General features: G+C 52.3%; 2 protein-coding genes across 2 annotated transcripts; one reads left to right on the forward strand and one right to left on the reverse strand.

Moving 5' to 3' along the window:
• Positions 1-1,008: 1,008 nt before the first annotated feature.
• Positions 1,009-18,491, reverse strand: LOC131212928 (sushi, von Willebrand factor type A, EGF and pentraxin domain-containing protein 1). The gene is made up of 18 exons (XM_058207017.1): positions 18,166-18,491; positions 15,626-15,795; positions 15,267-15,549; positions 15,010-15,201; positions 14,769-14,945; positions 12,759-12,941; positions 10,575-12,695; positions 10,342-10,508; positions 10,176-10,283; positions 10,014-10,107; positions 8,149-8,487; positions 7,920-8,070; positions 2,531-2,649; positions 2,280-2,439; positions 2,041-2,191; positions 1,601-1,964; positions 1,351-1,521; positions 1,009-1,250 (listed from the first exon to the last, which is right to left on the reverse strand). The coding sequence occupies exons 1-18, from the start codon at positions 18,227-18,229 to the stop codon at positions 1,009-1,011; spliced, it is 5,256 nt and encodes a 1,751-aa protein (XP_058063000.1). The 5' UTR covers positions 18,230-18,491.
• Positions 6,317-7,888, forward strand: LOC131212931 (uncharacterized). The gene is made up of 4 exons (XM_058207019.1): positions 6,317-6,430; positions 6,691-7,194; positions 7,593-7,722; positions 7,803-7,888. The coding sequence occupies exons 1-4, from the start codon at positions 6,326-6,328 to the stop codon at positions 7,886-7,888; spliced, it is 825 nt and encodes a 274-aa protein (XP_058063002.1). The 5' UTR covers positions 6,317-6,325.
• Positions 18,492-19,702: the final 1,211 nt, after the last annotated feature.

The raw sequence follows: 19,702 nt of genomic DNA on the forward strand, positions 1-19,702 counted from the left end.
ATTAACATCCCTCTAGTAGGGACCATAACAATTCCGCACCCACCGCCCACCCACGCGGAACATCTGGTTGGACTATTAAGGATGCATTAGTGAGAGGCGGCGGCAATTAAACCGATCGAACCGAACCCGGCCGTGGAATGGGTCGGGTTGAAGCGGGCCTAAATCGCAACTGTTAAACAGTTGCACAAAACACCACCACGCACCAGGACTGGACCGGTTCCGGTGACAGTTCCAAGAGTGACAGCAGATAATCCCTAGTTTGTTCCGCCACACTCAGCCGTATTGACCGCGCTTCCGAGTGCTTCCGGTCGCCGGGAAGGAGAGAGAGAGAGAAAGAGAGACAGACGGAGCGCACGACACGACCAGAGGCCTAAGCGGTGGGGCCAAAAGAAACAATAATTAAATAGTCGCCACGGGCATCCCGTAGTGAAATCCTGGGCCAACATCAGGCGACATCTTGCCGATATGTGGTAATAGCTTGTGCGGTTGCGTGTGGTTGCGTGTGTGCTGTGTCCTCCGAGGCGATAACATTAAGGAATACGGTCACTCCGGTCCGCTCGCTTACGTATTTGAGTTTTTGTTTTGTTTATTAAGTATTCGTACCATCCATAGCCAGTGAGTGCCTGGGGTGTGCTCACCGCGTGTGTTTATGTTGCTTAATCCTGTTCGATGGGCTTGATTAAGGTATCTCTCTCTTTCGCTCTCTCTCTCTCTCTCTCTCTGTGTCTGGGTTGAACCTACAGCAAAAGTGGACAACTATCAACTACGTAATATATGGGTTGGGAAGCGGGGCTTGGGCCCGTGGCCCGTGCAACTATTAACAGCTCTAGAACGGCGGTCACCGGTCAACGTTGTCCTTGGTGGCCGCGAGACCCGACGAAACCGATTCTATTTTGATTCTCCTCTCTCTCTCTCTCTCTCTGCTTCTCCCCTCTCGGTAGGGTTGCTGGGGCCGGTGAGGACCTACACACTAGTGGAGCTCACTCGGTGGGATCGCTCCTCGCTCCTCTAGTTGTCCCGCTTGAAGACGCCCTTCGCGTCGGTGCGCACGTTCACCGCGTCCGGGTTGACGCAGGTCGGAATGGCGTTGGACCACTTGCCGTTCTTCAGACACTTCAGCATCTTGGCCCCGCGCAGCTCCAGCCCGGCGTCGCACGTGAACGTGATGCTTTCGCCGATCGAGTAGTAGAACTTCACCGACGACATCCGCCCGCTGATGGCCGTCCCCGGGTAGGAGCACGCTTGGACGCCTAACGCCAGGCATTTAGGAACGAAAACAATTGGGGAAACAACCATAACCGGTCTCCGGTCTCGGTGTGGGGGGGAGATTCCCACCGGGGGCATACTTACACTTGGGCAACCCGCCGGACCAGCGGCCATTGTCCTGGCAGGCGATGATGGGCTGTCCCTGCATCATGTACTCCGGGTTACAGTTGAACTGGACCACGTCCCCGGCCCGGTACGGTGGGGTACCCTGGGCGTACCCATTCTGGGGGGCACCCGGGTGGAAGCACTGTACCTCTGGAAAACCCAACCCCCGAAGAAGTCGTCCTTGTCAGGGAGCGTCCCAACTCAGTCACCACAGCTACCAGCTACTTACCTACGCACGACGGGAACGGTGCTCCCCACTCACCGGTCGGCAGGCAGATGGCCTCGCTGGGGCCTCGCAGCCCATATCCGAGCGGACAGGAGAACGCAGCCCGACCGCCCACCTCACGCGACAAGATGGCGACCCGCGGAGCGGACCCATTGCTGCTCGGCTGGATCGGCACCTCACCACACTCGACGCTCTCACAAACGGGCAGCGGAGCACTCCAGTTGCCGCTCGGCAGACACGTGATTTCGGGCGTCCCAATCAGGGCGTTGCCGTTCGTGCACGAAAACAGCACCCTCGTGCCCATCATCGTTTCCCCGGTGCTGGCCGACAGTCCCCGGCGTACCTGGATCTCGTTGCAATGCACGGCCTGCAGGGAACGGTGGCCCATACCTTGTTAGTCATTCGAAAGGACATCGCCCGCCCAGCCGGCAACGGTAACCCACCTTGACGACGACCTCGACGGTGTGCGTGTGGCGGGCCGGGGTCACGCACGTGAAGCTCCCGGAGTCGTCCTTGACGGCGTGCATGATGCTGATGCGAAACTCCAGCTGCGGATCACGGCCCTCGTCCGAGCTCCAGCCCTCCGGGTACTTGCTGCGGAAGGCAACGGGGCACCGTTAGCCCGACCTATCCGGATGAACCCCCTTCGCACCCACCCAAGCGCTCTCCCCCCCCTACCTACCGGTAATCGTGGCTGACGTTCCATTTCGGGTTGCCGAAGCGGCGCATCCACAGACACTCCAGGTGCACCGTCGTGCCCGGGTACACGATCAGCTTCCCGTCGTTGCTCTGCGCAATCGGACCGTTCTGGTGCCGTATCAGTATCGTGGGCGGCTTTTCCACTGTAAACAAACGACCCAAACGGGACACCACCATCAACCGTGTGGTCCGTGTGTCATAACGTCCACCGGCCACCTGGCCCCAGAAACTCACTTGCGTAATCGTTCTCCTGGTTCAGCCCGAAACACGACGGCTTCTGCCCGCTCCACTCCGACCGTACGCACGTCCGCACGCTGGTTCCAATCATGGCGTACTTGCCAATATCCACGCACCTGCAACGGGACGAAGGGGAGTGCTTAGTGTCGGTCACGTCGGAATGGCAACATGGGTCCGGTGATGGGCCGAGAAGGAGTCGGTTTAGAGGCCACGCCCAGCATAGCATGGCACGGTTCCCCACCAAACTGCTCCATAAGCATAGTTTAAGACGGTCTGACCAGATATTGGAACATGTGCGCGTTCATTGTGTGAAAGATTTTCCTTTTTCGATCCAGACTCTAGTCGAAAGAATTCGGACTTGGAGTTTAGGAACTTTCTAAAGAGTTTGAAACCGAAAGTAAATCCCTGAGGACCACCTGCCTAAGACAATCAACAAACAATGTTTGTTGAAAATGATCTTAACGGTGGCGTTTGTTTTCGTCCCTTGTGAAAACATTTCCGACGGGCGCGATTTCAGACTCGCAGAATGTCGTCAAAACACTGCGGACTGTTTGTTTGGTTCAACATTTATTCACAACTGTTGAAGAAAACAAACGGCTCAGGATTGTACAAGAAACGTAGTGCCTCGCGGGTCAGTATCAGCAGGATTCATGTCACAGCATGTCTTTTAAATAACGAGATTTTTTTTTTAATATATAAAACGGAGCCTTATCTACTAGTTATTAACATAGTTTGAAAGATACGGTGGTCCCTTTTCGTGCGCATATAGTTTTTTGATTAAAAAGTTATGCGCGTTATAGTGTTGTTAGATTCAGCAACCAAAGAAACTAAGAGCCAATAAAAAATGTGTTTAAAGCTTGGTAAAACATGTGCTGCGTCCTATATTTTGTTGCAACAAGTTTATGGTGTTGAGGGTATGAGAGTTTGCAGGGTATGAGAGGGTATGAGTTGAGAGTAGCAAGAGTTTGTGTGGGGTCTGTCAAAATCTGCGGTCTGGGGTCTGAAACAAAATCAAAACTAAACAAAAACGACACAAAAGTCAACAATAAAGACATCATCACTGATCACTTTTATGATTCGAAGGATTCCCAATCCACAACGAATTCGTTCCTGAAGGTAAGACGGTTAACGAGGAATACTAATTAGAAGTACTTGAAACGATTGTGGTTAAAAATTTTACTAGTTCCGTCTGAATACACGGAGAATAAGCGGATGTTTTTGCTACAATACAATGCAATGCTTCTCACAAGACAGTGGCAGTTAAGGAGTTTTAAAACAAAAATCAATTGGGGTCATTGACCACCCACTGTATTCGCTTGATCTGGCACCGTGTGACTATTTCCTATTTCCCAAGCTCAAATTGATCAAGAAAGGATCATTTCACGTCGACATTCCAGCGATTTTTCACTAAAGTTCCCATGACAGGATGACAATATGACTGAAGACTTAAAAGTCTTTTTCTATAGCTTGGCGAGGTACAAAATACTATAGACAGAATACTATAGCATTATGAAAAATCATATTCAAACAAATCGAAATGAGTTGCGAAATAATTGAATTTGTTGTTCAAAGCGGAAGAAACGCCACAAATAAATTGGAGAACTACACTGGGTAGAATTGGCAATTTGTTTTACTTAAATAGTGGAAATTTACAGTGTGCCTATTGGTTTGGAGTGCCTACAGGATGCTGGTTTAATTGTCCAATCAGTGAGTCCGCTACCAAAGTAATAGAACATCATTCCAATGCACGATGGAACTCGTTTAATTTACTACCGTCGCCGAATTTCCCAATTCACATTCCACCGTTCGATGAACCATTTTTTGTTTTGTTTCCTGCGTTTTATAAGCCCAAGTTCCTGCGGCATAGTTCCCCGCTGACGCTATGCGCTTTCGCGCAATAACCTCGCAGTCGGTGTAATTTGATCACTTTCGCCCGGAGCTACAGCGTGACATTGGATCAAAATTAAATTGCATTCGTCTCGCCGGGCCGAGCATCATGCCGAGCATATTTGCCCGAACATCAGTCAGTCGACCCGCGCTTGCAGGGCTGTCCTGTTGGTGGCCCCCACTTTCGGCCTCCGGCTCGACGCTGAAATTTATTGCTTCGGCTTACTACCGCCTCGCGGCACCGTTAAACAATGTCCCGGGTACCAGTCGATTAAGCGTTCCACATCGATTTACTTGCACCAAATCCAACCTGGCGGCCACGCTGGCTGTGGGAAGGATAAACCACTACAAGACAGTATTTGCAATCGGCACCGATCGTGCGTTAATGAACCGTGCTCCGGTTACATATTATTCCCAACAATCCCGGTACGGGTGCATCATTAAACAGACCACTTATTGGGTTGCAATGGACGTCGAAAGTCCGTGCCACGGATCCGAAGAAAAAATTCGGAAGCTAGCGAGTGATCGGAATGGTCCAATAAAATGTGCGCCGTGTGCGCATTTTAAGCTTCACAACGTGGTGCGTGGATTGAGAAGCTATTTGATCACATTTCTAACGCATTCAGAAATTAAATTACTCTGCTCACCCTCGGAAATGGCACGTATTTTGACGAAAGCCTCCCCCAAGCGCCACGCAACAGCTGCAGCTGGGACAAAGCGACAAGGATCGGCAATTTTCACGCCCAGCCTGCGAGTTGGCCTTGCGACTGGAATTAGCACTCGAACGCCTGGAGCCCGGAAGTGGCCGTCGCAAGTGTTACGATTGATTGAAACTGAGTGAATGCCTGGCGAAGCGCTGATAAGAAAAGGGTCCCGGAACGGTTCCAACCGATTAAGCAAACGAAAAAAATGAACGGCGCACACTAGGCACCAAGCGGTTGGCTCGTTGGTCAAATGTTTCGATCCGTTTTTTCAGAAGTCAAAAGTTATAATACAAAATCAGTGTGCCGTTAATACATTCCTAGCAATGACCCGATCACGTCTTGTGACAAATTGAAGACGGAGAAGAATTCCCATTCAAAATTGGTAAAAACGGAGGCGCCAAATGATGCATTCCAATTGGTGGAAAAAAAACGAACCCAACAGCGCCCGCAGTGCGTTTCCACACGGTTTGGCTCGGGAAATTCGATTGGCTCTCGAACCTTGGCACACAAGCAACCTTCACCGGTACTTACAGGGCACACGGTCGGTCGGAATGGAGCGCGTTATTCAGTAGCGCTTCGTTCGGCCACCGTAACGGTGCACTCGAACCGGGCCCGGGTCCTTCCGCACGATTTGCAACCTTCGCCCTGACGGGGTTTTGGGCACGCAATTAGAGCGCCAAAAAATTTATCCAATCAACCAGCTGTGAAGGCCGCATTTGCATTCGGCAAATTCAACCGAGAAGAGGGTTGGAAAAGGACACAAGCCGTTCTCGAGTGGACCTCCAGATGGTGGACTCCAAAGCGTGTGTTTCGACTCTCGGATGTGCGACGCTCTGTTTGTTTCTTTTTTTGTTTTTTCGCACTGCCAACGGAAATCAGTGAAAAGTTTCGTTATTTGGTGTGCTGCAATTCTCTCGAATAAAGCGAAAACAGGAAAAACTTACCCCGCCACCCGTCCCACAGGCCGGCCATCGCACACAGAACAAACCAAGTGCCCGGAACGCGAGGAGTAGAGCTTGCAGTGCCAAGCCGCGAGCCGCGAATGAAAATGGATGAAGTGCGCGAAAGGATGAGGAATTTTTTAATTAATGCCAACGCAAGTGGCACCGACCTAACCCAGTTCCTTGCCCGGCCCGGGCACTCCGTCGCCAGGGAACCGGTGGCCAAATTTGTGACCCTTCTCCCACCATTCCGAAAGTCGATGGTCTGGCCGCGAGCGACGCTACTGGCGGCCCTACCACTGCTGGCGGTCATCGCAATCGGAAGCTACACCCGGACGCGGCCATCGTCGGTTGCAAATGAAGATGTAAATGAGAGACGGAATTAATTTCGCATAATGAACGCTTTCTCGTTACACTTTCACGGACGAACGGGCAGCGTTCCTTATTCCGATCCTCTGCCCTTTAACCCACCAGTCCTGGGCTCTTTCTATCGCACTGTCACGCAGCCCAACTTTGCCCGAAACGCTCCAATTTTATGATGCGATGACAAGCGAGTGCGATGACGGAACCCGTCACATTCCAACACCATATCTATTTCTTCCTTCGTCCATTTCTTCCTCCGCAGCAGTGCATCGTGCGAATGCCCGACCAGCTCCAGAAGGCGTTCCGTCCACCGGAGAGTTGCAGCTTTTGCCAAGCGGTTAACTCGGTCCCACGGCTGGCGAACGTGAGTCCGGGCGAGTTTGCTGAGCGGTACGCGTATCGTGGAGGTCCCATCATCGTGACGGACGCGACCACCAACTGGACCGCACCGGAGCGCTTCGACTACGCGTTCTTCCGGCAGCTGTACGCAACATATGGTACCGGGCCGCGGGCCGAACGGTGTCAGTTTTTCCCCTATCAAACCGGGTTCCGCGATATCCACGAGGCACTGGGGCTGCCGGAGGCCCGGGTCCGCTACGAGCCGGGCACCGAGCCGTGGTACTTCGGCTGGAGCAACTGCGATCCGGCCATCGTGCGGGTGCTGCGGGAGCACTACGGTCGGCCGTACTTTTTGCCGCCGGACTCGGAGAACAACGCCATCGACTGGGTGTTTATGGGCGGCCCGGGACTTGGGGCACACATGCACGTAAGTATCGGACCGCATAATTGGGTCCTCAGCTGCTGCCCCTTCGGTCGGAGCAATTAAGTGGCCGGTGCTAATCGAGCAAAAAGGTGTGATGTGTCTCCAGTCGATTTTGGTTAATAGATGACGGCGATGACGTATCGAAGAAATGAAGTTGCACTGGGGCGGATCAATTTGAAACCGGTCCAATTAGGAGGCATCCATCGAGTTTTAGATTCCGTGAGTTCAGCAGTTTAGCTGAACCTGAGCTCTGCCTTAAATACGAACACAATTTTCACTGCCCTTTAAGCAGTTGGTAGATGCTGGGTTTACATTCTACAAATGGAGCCTACAGGAGGCACTAGTGACAGAAGTAATAAACTCAGATTCAGGTGATACAGAAAACATTGTTCTGCTTGCAGGTGGACAACGTTCGGCTTCCCTCGTGGCAATCACAACTAAAGGGCGCCAAGGAGTGGATCTTGGCACCTCCACCGGAGTGTCTGTATCAGTGCAATTTTCTGAGTGTCGTCGTACAAACGGGCGAAACAAGTAAGTCTACCCTCCTACAGGGGTCCACAACTGACCTCCTAGACCAATTATAATCTTCATCTCTTTCAACCGACGCACAGTCGTTCTAGACACCAACAAATGGTACCACAAAACCAACGTACTTCCCGGCCCAATCAGCATCACCGTCGGAGCGGAGTACGACTAAATGGCCGCGTCGGTCCCGGCTCCGGTCTTACCTTGATATGATCGTCGTCCCCGGTGGTAACTCCACGATGTCCTCCCGGATTTCCAGATCATTGTAGAAGCTGACCACGTGCGGCTCGTTGTTGCGGAACATGCACGACCCGTTGGCCGACGGTATCCGGTGGAACAGTGGATCATCATCCTCTGGAAGGACAGTAAGAAGGGCGTGTGTGTTGTGTGTGTTTACGTGTGTTTGTCTGACTCCTTCAATAAATGGCTTACCGCAATTCATCGAACGGCCAATCCACTGGCCATCCTCGCAGATAATCTTCCAAGTCGTCTGTTCGCCGGTGATCGACGCAATACAATCGAACGTGATCTCCGTCCCAGACGGGAATCCTTCGTCGCTGCCCTCGTCAAGTTGCTCGCCGTTCTTGTACACCAGCGAACCGTGTGTCTTCCCGGGCGGACCACACTCTCGCCCATCGTTCTCGTCCTCCGACGAAGTCACATTGTTCCCGTCCAGCACGATGATCGAGCTGCTGTCGTCGTCACGCGATTTTCTCGACGAAATGTACCCACAGTTGATCGTTTCCGGTGTCAGCGAGCCCAGCGCGCAGTCTGCGGGGGGAAAGTGAATTAGTGAGCTGGTAGTCCGCTAGACCCACACTGCTGGCCAATAAAATAGGTAATTGTATGAAGCTGATACAATTTGAACTGTGGTCGAGCCACTACTAAACCAATGATTACCAAACTGATACTGTACTTAGATTCACTAGTTTACGCTATATTGGTGATATTTTTATCAAAAGTGACAGGTGTTTTATCACTTATTTTGACAGCAGTCTGATTTGGCCTGGTCAATTAAATAGGTAATTCGTTGTATACGCTGCCATTTCACCCAACTTCTTGAAAGGAATTAGTTTATTTGATCTTGCTGCAATCAATTTTCAATTGTGAATCTAAAAAACATCGTTGTTTTCTGGTAGAACATTCAGAATGGCCAGAACCAGTCATTGAAACCCTGAGCAAAGAAAGATTGTGAAAAATATGCGTAAGGAAGCGAAAACATCGCCAAAGTACTAGGAACATCAGTAAATTTTGTGAAAAATGCTTTGTTGTGGAAAAAAACAAAGGAAAGGCGAGGTAAAACAAGAAAAGTCAAGCCAACGACAGATCATTGCATATCACTTTTGGCCAAAGTGGATTCATTTGGTTAGGTCTGGATCTTGGTTGGATCCTGCAAGAAGCCAATCTACCAGGGGTAAATTCAAGAAAGTGCCACTATTGATTTAAAAAAAATTACAGACGAGGTAACAGTTTGATGCTCAATATCGTTCTTAGGAAGGTTCTGAAGGTTACGAAAAATTGGCATAATATGTTATGGGCCGACGAAACCAAAATATATTTGTTTCGAGCAGACTCTCAGTGGAATGTTCGACGACCTGCTACCAAATAATTTCATTTCAGGTTTACAAAAACAAAAATTAAGACATATAGGTGGAAGTATCATGATTTGGGGATATTTTTCACGATCTGGTGTAGGTCCCCATTACAGAGTATACGGCACCATGAATGCTCCCGAGTATATATCAATCATGGAAGAAGAAAACATGCCACTGAGATGGGTATTTCAACAAGAAAACGATTCCAAGCATACGCCGAAGCTTATGAAATCGTGGTTTGATAGCAATAATGTGTCAGTTTTGCCTTGGCCATATCAGTCTCCTGACATAAATCCGATTGAAAACTTGTTGAATACCTTGAAGCAAAAGTTAGCTGGACAATATTTTTCAAACAAAGATGAATTGTGGCAAAAGTGCAGCAGGAATGGTATTCCATTCCAGCAAAAACTTGTCAGAATGTGGTCGATTCGCTGCCAAGGAAAATGCATGAAGTGCTTCAAAACAACGGAGGACATACAAGAACGCTGGACACACGAGATTAGATTTAAGCTGCTTTCTATTGTAGTAATGGAATTTCTAGAATTTTTCACGTCTTTTATCATCTTTATCTTATCTTTAGTACAACTATCTAGTGCTATCATTGTAATACCTGTGAATTCAATAGGTTTTGAAAAAAGATCGAATGACGCAGCGTAAATACTTTTGCTTATTTTATTGGCCAGCAGTGTAGCTCTTACTTACCCATCTGTACCGGCGCCACACTGCCCATACCACTTTCGCACTGTATCATTACCGAGCTGCCGTGGGCGATGGTTAACCCGGCACGATACCCACCCTAACATAAACGAGAGACAAAAAACACTTAAAGCTTAAGGAAGTGGTCGTCACTCCCGCGGGACTAACCTGATACATCGCGTGCATAATTGGTGGCAACACGCAAGGAGCCGGCAGGCACTCTGGCAACGAGCTGACGGCCCATTCCCCGTTCCAGCAGCGCAAACTTGACGGACCCTTGAGTGAGAAAATGATAGGTGTTAAAAAGGACCCAGCTCACGCCACGCGCACCCACCTGCGTGTTGTAACCGTGATCGCACAGGAAGTTAATCATCTTGCCATTCTCGGTCATCTCCATCGGCATGAGGGCAGCCGTCATCGGTTTCACCGTATCGATCGTCGTCAGATCCACTGATGCCTCATAGTACTTGCCGTGTTCGGTTGAGGGCACAAAGCAGGGCTCTTAAAAATATCCCAAAAACATGGTCAAGTAGGGCGTGCGAAATTCATCGAGACTCCAACACTCACTCATGCTGCACGTTGGCTTCGTTGGCTTCCAGCGACCACGGACACACTTGGAGGTCGCGTTCGGGTTCACAATGTTCGACACGTAACCCTTGGTACAAACAACGCGCACTATCGTGCCCGGGCCGAACGTCTCGTTCGGGTCCTTGCCAGGCCGTACGATCTCCAGCTGGGCGTACGGTTCGCTGGCGAGCGGTTCGCATGGACCCTTAAACTTTAGCTTCCTCGCCGGATCGAGACTGTCCACGTCGGCGCTCGTGTGGTTCTGTGCGGCCTTCCGGTTACCCTTCTGTCCGCGCTTGGTCTCCTCCGTAGAACCATCATTGTCCACCACCGTCACCGCCGGTTCCTTAATATCGCGCTTCCGACGTATGATCTGTGACTGCAGTTTCTCCATCAGACTGATCGGATCCTCCGGGTAGCTTTCGGTCGCGTTACGGCCTCGATACTGCGGCCCGGCACGGTAGATGTTCCCTTCGGTCCGATGGCTGGGCGTCACTTCCGACGCAAACTGCCAACTGGTGTGGTATCGCCCGGTCAGCGGTGGTGGAAAGTAGTTACTATAGATATCGTTCTCGTTCAACAGCCCGGCCATCGTACGGTTACTTTCACCACTCTCGATAAAGTCCAGCTTGTAGCGTGACTGCTCGTTAATGTCCGGAATGGCGATCGGAGGCGGCACTCTCGGTTTCTTCGTTTTGTTCAGCTTCCCCTTGTTTCCGGGCCGAGGACGACGCGTGCCACTCGGTGGAGCTCGTGTCGGCCCCGCCGGCTGTTCACGGTCCCGGCCGTTCTGGGTTCCGCGGCTGTGACCCACCATGTCGGCAGTGGACTCGGGATACGCATGCCACCGTCCATCCTGCACGTGGATATCGTCGTGCATCTGCATCGTCCGCGCCTTGTTCGACCCGATCAGGTTCTGCACGTAGTTCCGGTACTTGGCCTTGATGCGCTCGTAGTACTTGCTGTAAGCTTTCTCAACCTCCGACAGTTCCCGGCGCTGGCGCATCGAAAGCAGTTGCGGCTCGTAGTGACCTCCTTGCAGCGTTCGCTTGGAGCGCAGCCGTTGGAAATCGTTGAACGTGTAGTGGCGCTTGAGGGCAGCTCTCTTAACCAACCGGTGCCCTCCTGCCACCGGATACATTCGCTGGTATGCGTCATGTTCCGCCAGTTTCCTCTGCAGGCTGCGATAGTGCTGCTTCAGGTGGTTCGACCGTTGGTAGCGCATCCGCAAGTCAAGCGATCGACGCCGCCGATTCCACCGCAACCGTGGATGTTGGCCCGGGATACACATCGGTAGCTCCGTGGGGCTCCACTTGCCCCCGATACAGGTGGCCCCCGGTGGCCCACTCTCGATCACGTACCCTTTGTCACACTCGTACATGATCTGCTTGTTGTTTATCACCTTCCGCACGTACGGCCGATAATCGTACAAGCCCATGTTGCCCACAAGCAACACTTTCCCGTTCGGGATGTAGCCCGGGAACTGACAGTACACCTCGGTGCACTGTGGCATCTCGCCCGTCCAGTTACCGAACGAACAGATCAGTACGTAGCTGTTCGGATCCGCAATTCCTTTTCCGCCCGGTGCCGTCAAGTTGTAGCCATCCTTGCACTTGAACCGGGCCCTCATGCCATGCTCCGTTTTCGGGGCCAACACCATGCCGAACTTCGGAGGCTTCGGCATCGTCTTGCAGCGAGCCGGAGCACACCGTGGAATTACGCTCCAGGTGCCGTTATTACAGGTCGGTGGCGATAGGGACGAAAAAGGGAACTCGTAGTGCTCGTCGCACATCACCTCCAGCACGGTTCCGTGCTTAACTTTCGAGCTGCTGCTGCCAGCACCAGCGCCTACTACCGGTACCACCGTCGTCGCGTTCACGTCGATGTCGAACTCGATCGGTATGACCTGGCCCTGGGAGATAGAAGGGACGACACAGGGCGCCAAACACTGGGGCAGTGGGTACCGCCAGCGGCCATCGATCTGACACACCGAGGATGTGTTGCCCACGAGCAGCATCTCCGGGTGGCAGCGGAAGATGATGCTCGCCCCCAGGCCGGTTCCACTCTCGATGTTCTCCAGCCACCCATTGTACAGGGTTCCCGGGTGGCCACAGTTAATTTCTAGAAGGAAATGAGCAGTATTTTAATCCTTCAATCGCTTCACTGATCACACCGTGTACCTACCTTTACACGCCGGTAACGTTCCAGTCCAACGTTTATCGGCTCCACAACGCCGCGAACTCTCGCCGACCAACGTATATCCATAGCGACACTCGTAGCTCACCACCGAGTTGTACGAGGTGCTGGTGTAAATGGCCTTCCCGTTTCGGGGGTTCTCGGGTGACGGACACTGCACCGACGTTACGACTACCGATAGAAATTTGTTTCAGAATGTTTTCAGGACCACCCGACGTGAGATGAAAACTAGATCCCAAGAGTGATACGTCTGTCAGAGGCTCCTACAAGTCGCTGCCATCTTGGATGGTAAAATCGAAGCAAGCCTATCTGAAATTTCATGTCGGTGTTTCCAACTCGAAGGTTCAGGAAGGCTGTAAGTTAGTTTAAAAAACTATCTGAACCTTTGAACTAGAGAGATGCCATCGATAGCGAGAGAAGATTCGGTCGGTACGAGCGATTGAAGTGCCGACTGTGCCGAGGTTCAAATTAAACAAACACAAGATAACTTAAAATAGATTAAAGTAACACATGGACCATAATTTCTTTCGCAAGTCAACCATTTGAAGAAGAGCCCAGATAACCAGACAACGGAACCGACACTTTGCAACAATTCTCGAAAAGACGAAGAAGGTGTCGAAGGTGACGAAGCGAAACCCGAACGAGAAGGATCCGTGGTACCGAGTGGTAGGCCCTTAGACATACCTCACCGAAAGGGGCGCACCGAACTGCACTGTGTGTCCGCTGCCCTGTCTTAATCGTGCTACTATCGCCACGCTAGAGCTAGACCAGAAATCCATCACCGCTTCAATCGCTAATACTCGCACATTCGCTTCATTTTGTTTAACACCTTCTTCTGCCTTTTCTTCATTGCCCAGAGTGCTCGAAAATCCCTGCATTACGGCGCGCTACTCGAAGCACCAGCGAAAGGCTCTACCGGAGAGGACACCCAACAGCAACGATCGCATCGCAGTCACGCAACGGGGCAATGAGGGTGAGACGGAAACGTACGGTTAAACAAAACGAAACGAAATGAAACAGGTATTAGTGATTGCGGCAATGAATTTATTCAACAGATAAACGTCACACTTGAGTACACAGTTTGAATCGCGTGCCAAGACATCATCGTGCCATGTGACATCGGGTCGTTTCGAGCCCCTTCGGACATGTTTATGCTCCTCGATGGCCCATTTGTTTCTTGTGATTTGTTTGCTTTTTTTTCCTTGCTACTGCTGCCCCTACTGTCCTCCTGTCCTGCCGGACTATTCGGCGTCAGGGTTGGCGACGATCTACGCGTCGTGTTCTACCGCTACGGCTTGTTTGTTTAAATCTGTGGCGATGAGAGAGTGTGCCCGCGTTGCACGAAGCAACCAGAGTGGGCATCCGAGATGTGAAACGATCTTAAGCAGCACACACAGAAGATAAGTTCGAAGATCTATTCTACGACGTGGTCCTGCTCTTTGCTACTATACTGGTCCGCGCCTTGACCAACCCCTGCGAGCAACCTAATCTGCGCGAGGTTTATGGTCTCTATGGCTCTGCTATGCTTACTAGGGTTACTCCTTATACTAGCGGGGCGGTCCTTGATACCTGGCTCTATGCGTTACGTTAGGTTAATTATCAGGTGCAGATGGCTTCAGTGCTTCATAGCGGATAGTATTCGATCGATCCGTAACGGAAAGCCTCCGTCCTAGGTGGCAAATGCTTACAAGAGTGATTCACGCGCCGGTACACAGTGCAGTGCTCCTTTCGGTGAAGTACCTCGCGCTGACACACTGATCTACTCAGCGGCCGGTTGAGCTTGGGTATCCGTGGTAGATGATAATACAAAGAGTGGAATAAGGAGTTAAAACAACTGTACAATGGTACGAGTACCGAAATGCAAAACAGCGCAGGAAATCGCTTCCCCAAGAGCGAAAGCTAAACAGGGAGGCTGAACCTGCCACGGACTATTAAATCAAATCGAATCCTAGAAGCACTTGAGCAAACGTTAGAGAGAGAGAGAGAGAGACTACTTACGAACACAGGTCGGTAGCTCCTTCGGGGTCCAAGATCCGTCCGCTTGGCAGTAGCGTTCGGCGCGCCCAACCAGCTCGTATCCTTCGCCACAATGATAGGTAACTTTGCCACCGAAGGTGTAGCTCTCGCCGGCGTGCCAGCCGTGCGCAGGATCCGGTGGCTGGCCACAAGAACGAGCTACAAACGTACGAGGGGATGCATTAATTCGCATTCGCCATCATTTGCCGCCAGGATCACTTACGTTCGCAGGAGATATCTGGTCCGTACCAGCTAGCCTGTCCGTCGACGGCCAAACACTTGGCCCGCGGAAAGCCGGCCGTGGCGTATCCGGTGTGACAGTGGTACTGTACCGTCGAGTCGAGGTCAAACGTAGCCTGCTCCGGAAGGGCCGAGTGTCTCGCGTGCTCGATGGTCGGTGGTTCCAGACAGTAAACTGAGAAAGTGGTGGGAACGTTAGTGAGTGTCACCATAGGGGGCTCCAAGGGATCGCGGGCTTACTGTTCTGCTTGCAAACCGGCTCACTACCGGCCCAGCTGCCGTCCGCCTGGCAGAGTCGGCTCTGCAGTCCCACGACGTGGTACCCGTGGGGGCAGCTGTAGGTGGCCCGCGATCCAAAGTGCTTCCCGGACAGCGTCACCGAACCGAGGCTCGGTTGCGGTAGATCGGGACACTCGCGATCCGGCTTGATGCACGACATACCGCAGGCCCCGTCGCACAGACATTTCTTCTTTTTGCTCTTGCAGTCCTCGTCCGACGAACACTTGCGCAGACACTTCTGGCCCTAGCACGGTGACGACCACGGACACCAGTTAGACGGACGGACGGACCGATAGAAAAACAGGGGAAAAAAAACTCACCAGCAGCGTTGCCTGCTCCTCGTCCCGCGGGCACTCGGTCGAAGGTGAATTCCTCGGATTCTTGTAAACACGCCCGTCGTCGTCCGCTTCCGATGACTCTTCGTCCTCGTCCCACTCCGAATCGTTCTCGTCGTCCGCCTCGGTAACGGCCACCGTCGGCACGCAGTACACTGCGGGGAGCACCGTGAGAAGTTTATCAATCCCCGATTGCCCGGATCGGGCCCGGGTGGCAAACGAAAACAACACCCGAGCCCGTCGAGGTGGCCACCGTCGCGACCAAAACAAACTACGAACGCCCGCGGGCTTAATTTGGCCACAGTCCAACGCGGTGCGGTCATCACTCGTCGCCATGTCGGCCGTGCAAAGTGTTTTTATTTTAGGTCTACCAAAATGAGGTAAGCTTCAAAGCGCTGACTGACGACCTCAAGTATATCGCCACGGCAACTAAATAGTGACTTACGAGCGACACGCGCGGAGGTGAGGTTATTTTTGCCAAGCAAGTTTGTTTGCCACACTTGAGGTTTGACTTGACCGATCCGATGTCGCAAAATCCTCAACGGTCCGCTCTAGGCCTTCCTAGCCATTCCCGAAAAAGCGGGAAACTTCCTGCATCCAGGTATCGGTCCACGTATCCACGGTCCACCTCGCGGGAACCGCGTTGTCACCCCACAGCCACAGGCATTTCGGGTCAGAAAATAATCACACCATCTCGTGTGAACCTTCACGTTCGAATTCCACCGTGCCGGCCCCGGTTCCACCGTCAACCGCGGCTCGTAACTCGCCGAGACGAACCGCCGAGATCGGTGCTAAAAAAAGCCTTCCTCAACGGCGAACCAGGAGCTTGTAACCCCCAGACATAATGTCTGGTCTGGTGTTTTGCTGCTCGCCGAGCGAGACAGAGAGTGGGAGAGAAAGAGAACATAGCTGCGGCTTGGGCCCCGCATGTCGTACGATGCCGGCTACGAACCGGCCAGACACGGTAATTGCCCCATCGCAAGGGTGTAGAGCGATCGTTCTGCTGTCACACGAAACAATTGAAAGTTTCGTGCAGAAACACATTCGAACCTATAGTGCCCTGTTCGTCCGAGGATCCTATCTCCGCGAGGCCTTCCTACGATGGTGCCGCCCGGCGAGACTTGTTGGAGCCATTGCACCGCTAGCCAGCTGTATGTACGGGAGCGAGAGCAAGGGAGAGAGGGCGGAAGGAACACGGACTCGGAGGAGAGACCCCGCACGCGAAGCCGAGAATTTCGCGTAAGATTTCGCAAACGCTCGCGCCCGGTCCCAAAATAAACGTCGCACGGAGCACGCTCGGAACGACCACGGAACGACCACGTTTCCTCCGCCGCCGCCAGACTGTGACGGAAAGGACTGTGCGGGAACGTGAGGTGCTCGTAGTAAACGTAGCTCGCTCTGTGGCTGCGGCTAGACATCGTGGCTGCCAGACACCGTGCAGCCAGGACAGCAACGTCAGACATCGTGGCTCACCGCGCTTGCCGCGGAGTTGGGGCGCGGCAGGACTGAACTGAAATTGACTGTCCCCGGACACCGTGTGGTTATGACACCGAAAATACTCTACTTAAGGTTAGTTAGCGGAACCGGTCCCCGCGGGGCCAGACATCACCGCACGAACAGGGGAGCGATGACAAATCCGACGATGATTGCGACGTGCGACGGGGCGCGCTGCGCACAAACGGACCCCAGCCAGCCAGCCAGCCAGTCAGCCAGCTGGGACCCCGTTTGTGTTTGGGTATTTTTGGTCCATCCCCTCGGCGACGATGACGACGCCGCCGCCGCCGACGACGATTAGTTTGACCGGAAAGGTCACTAACTCGTTTATTGCCACCAGGTGCACCGAACCATGCGCAATCTTCTCCGGGCGGGCCCCCGTCCCCCCGGTGGAAGAAACGAGATGACTACGACACTTGCAGTACGCAAAACGTCACCTAAAAAGCCGAAAAAATATTAGAACAACCTCGATCGACTTAGTTCCACATGATGGCCAACTGTGGAAATAAGCGTCTCCCACGTGGTATCCTTGATACGTTTGGTTCACGTGTTCGCGCGCGGGATAAACCCGAATGTAAACACATCAAAATCAGCTGTCCAGAGGACATTCACTAGCTCGCGGCGTGTGTGTGGGGCGGCGGGGGGCGGGCGTGCTCTCACGCGGTTCCGGTTTGCTCGCGTGAGAGCCCCGGAGAGCTTCGGGAGAGCGCTGGAGAGCGGCGAAAACAAACAGATGTGCGGACCCGAATCGAACGACCTTCTGTGTCCGAACCCGAACCCGAAAGCTTGTCAGGACGTCCGGACGGCTGGGCGGCTGGACGGCGAGGTAAGCCCGCCCGATGGCAGGCGCAACAATGGCGGCAGGGACACGGGACAACTTCGCCCCAACGATGAAGGGGCACCTTCCCGTGGTGACGATTTTCTTTTCACTTTCCACTCTGACGAATTCGACGGCACACTTTTGGCGACGACTTCCTCTTCCGATCCGTGTTCCGTTCCCTCGGCCGGGGGGAAGGGAAAAAATGGCTCACCCGTTTTCACCAATATGGCTGACAGGAGCAACCAGCAGAGCAGATTTTTCCTCAGCAGCAGCATCGCGAAGCAGCCCGTGGCCCGTAGCCTACTTTGGCAACCTTTTTGGTTAGTTTTCCTCACGCGGACAGTCTCTAGGGGGCCACTGAGGCGTGCACCATAGTTTTGCAATTTTCCCACACCCACGCACACACAGAGCTTCCGGAACACGGGTTCCTCCCGGACCACAGCTTCACACAGGGCAGAAGTTTTTTGTGTTTTTTGCTTCTTCTTGCGACTCGCGCGAGCAAGCACCGTGCAGGCAAACACTTCCACTCTCGAGCACTGTCGGGTCGATTCTCACGACGATTTCACAATGCTCGGCCCGCGTTCCTGTGAGCCAATTCTGTGCGTCCGCCCGATCCTACTACCCCGACTGCCCGCGCTTCCTGTTTCCGCTGCCCCCGGGGGGCAAAGCGTCCCTCGTGCCGTGCTGTTTCGTTCGCTGTCTCGCTCGGAATCTCTCTCTCGCTCTCTCTCTCTCCCTCTCTCTCTCTCTCTCTCTCTCTCGCTGTCTGTATTTTCTATCGAACTCTCTCGCTTGCTTTCACACCAGCGCACACACCACTGCAAAAAAGCACACATACGGGGGCAACGTCGTATTAATTTATGTTGATTTTATGTTTCAGCAGCCTCCAAATCTGAGCGGTTCCGCCATTTTTGGAGCCTCCGGGGTCGTGGTTCGTGTCCGGGATAGCGGCAGGGCTCGCCTTAGCGAGGACACCTTCGCCACGTGAATTCGCCTTAGCGAACTGAAAGCGAAACCATTCGAATGTTGAATCAAATACGATATTTAAAGCCCCCACAAACCTTGTTGGGGCGGAACACCCAACACCCCGCCTGCTGTTCGGATGCTTTTCGAGGTAACGAGAAAACAAAACACATGCCCCATCATTTCGCAGCATTGATAATTGGATTTCTTCTCGCTGGTATATACGGTCTGATTTTCAGTTACATTTGCGTTTGTTTTGCTGTTACATCTCGTATAATAGATTGTTTCTTTTCTTCTTGCAAATACACACATATAAATCAAAAGTAACAAATACAACATTACCTAAAAGTTTCTACATAAAAAAGTTGATAGTTCCTTGTCGCACATTTTGCGTGTGTTGCGTTGTTACTTTTTAGGTTTGAGTTCCTTTAGCTTTGCGATATCCATTTATTTCGTTACGATTTTGTTTTCTTGTGCACTGTAGGCACTGTTTCATTACTTCCATTGCCGAACGAGATGAGTTTCCCTTTTTTTGTTTTCTCTTGCTTCAGCCCTGTTGACTCGCTCAATCCGACACACGCGTCCTGCTCACGAACGGTAGAAAAGAGAAACCTATCCATACTCGTTTGCCGACGGGTTTTCGTTTAAAAGAATACCAAATATTTGGGGCTTACTGAGCTGCCCGCAGTTCTAACGCTGTTGTACAGGCGTAGGGTAGGTGGTTTGGTTTTGGTTTGGTGTGGATTGATTGGTTTTCCTGGTTCGTTTTCTATTGGGCGCCACGG

This window comes from Anopheles bellator, chromosome 2 (genome assembly GCF_943735745.2).
Source record: "Anopheles bellator chromosome 2, idAnoBellAS_SP24_06.2, whole genome shotgun sequence".
Lineage (NCBI taxonomy): Eukaryota > Metazoa > Arthropoda > Insecta > Diptera > Culicidae > Anopheles > Anopheles bellator.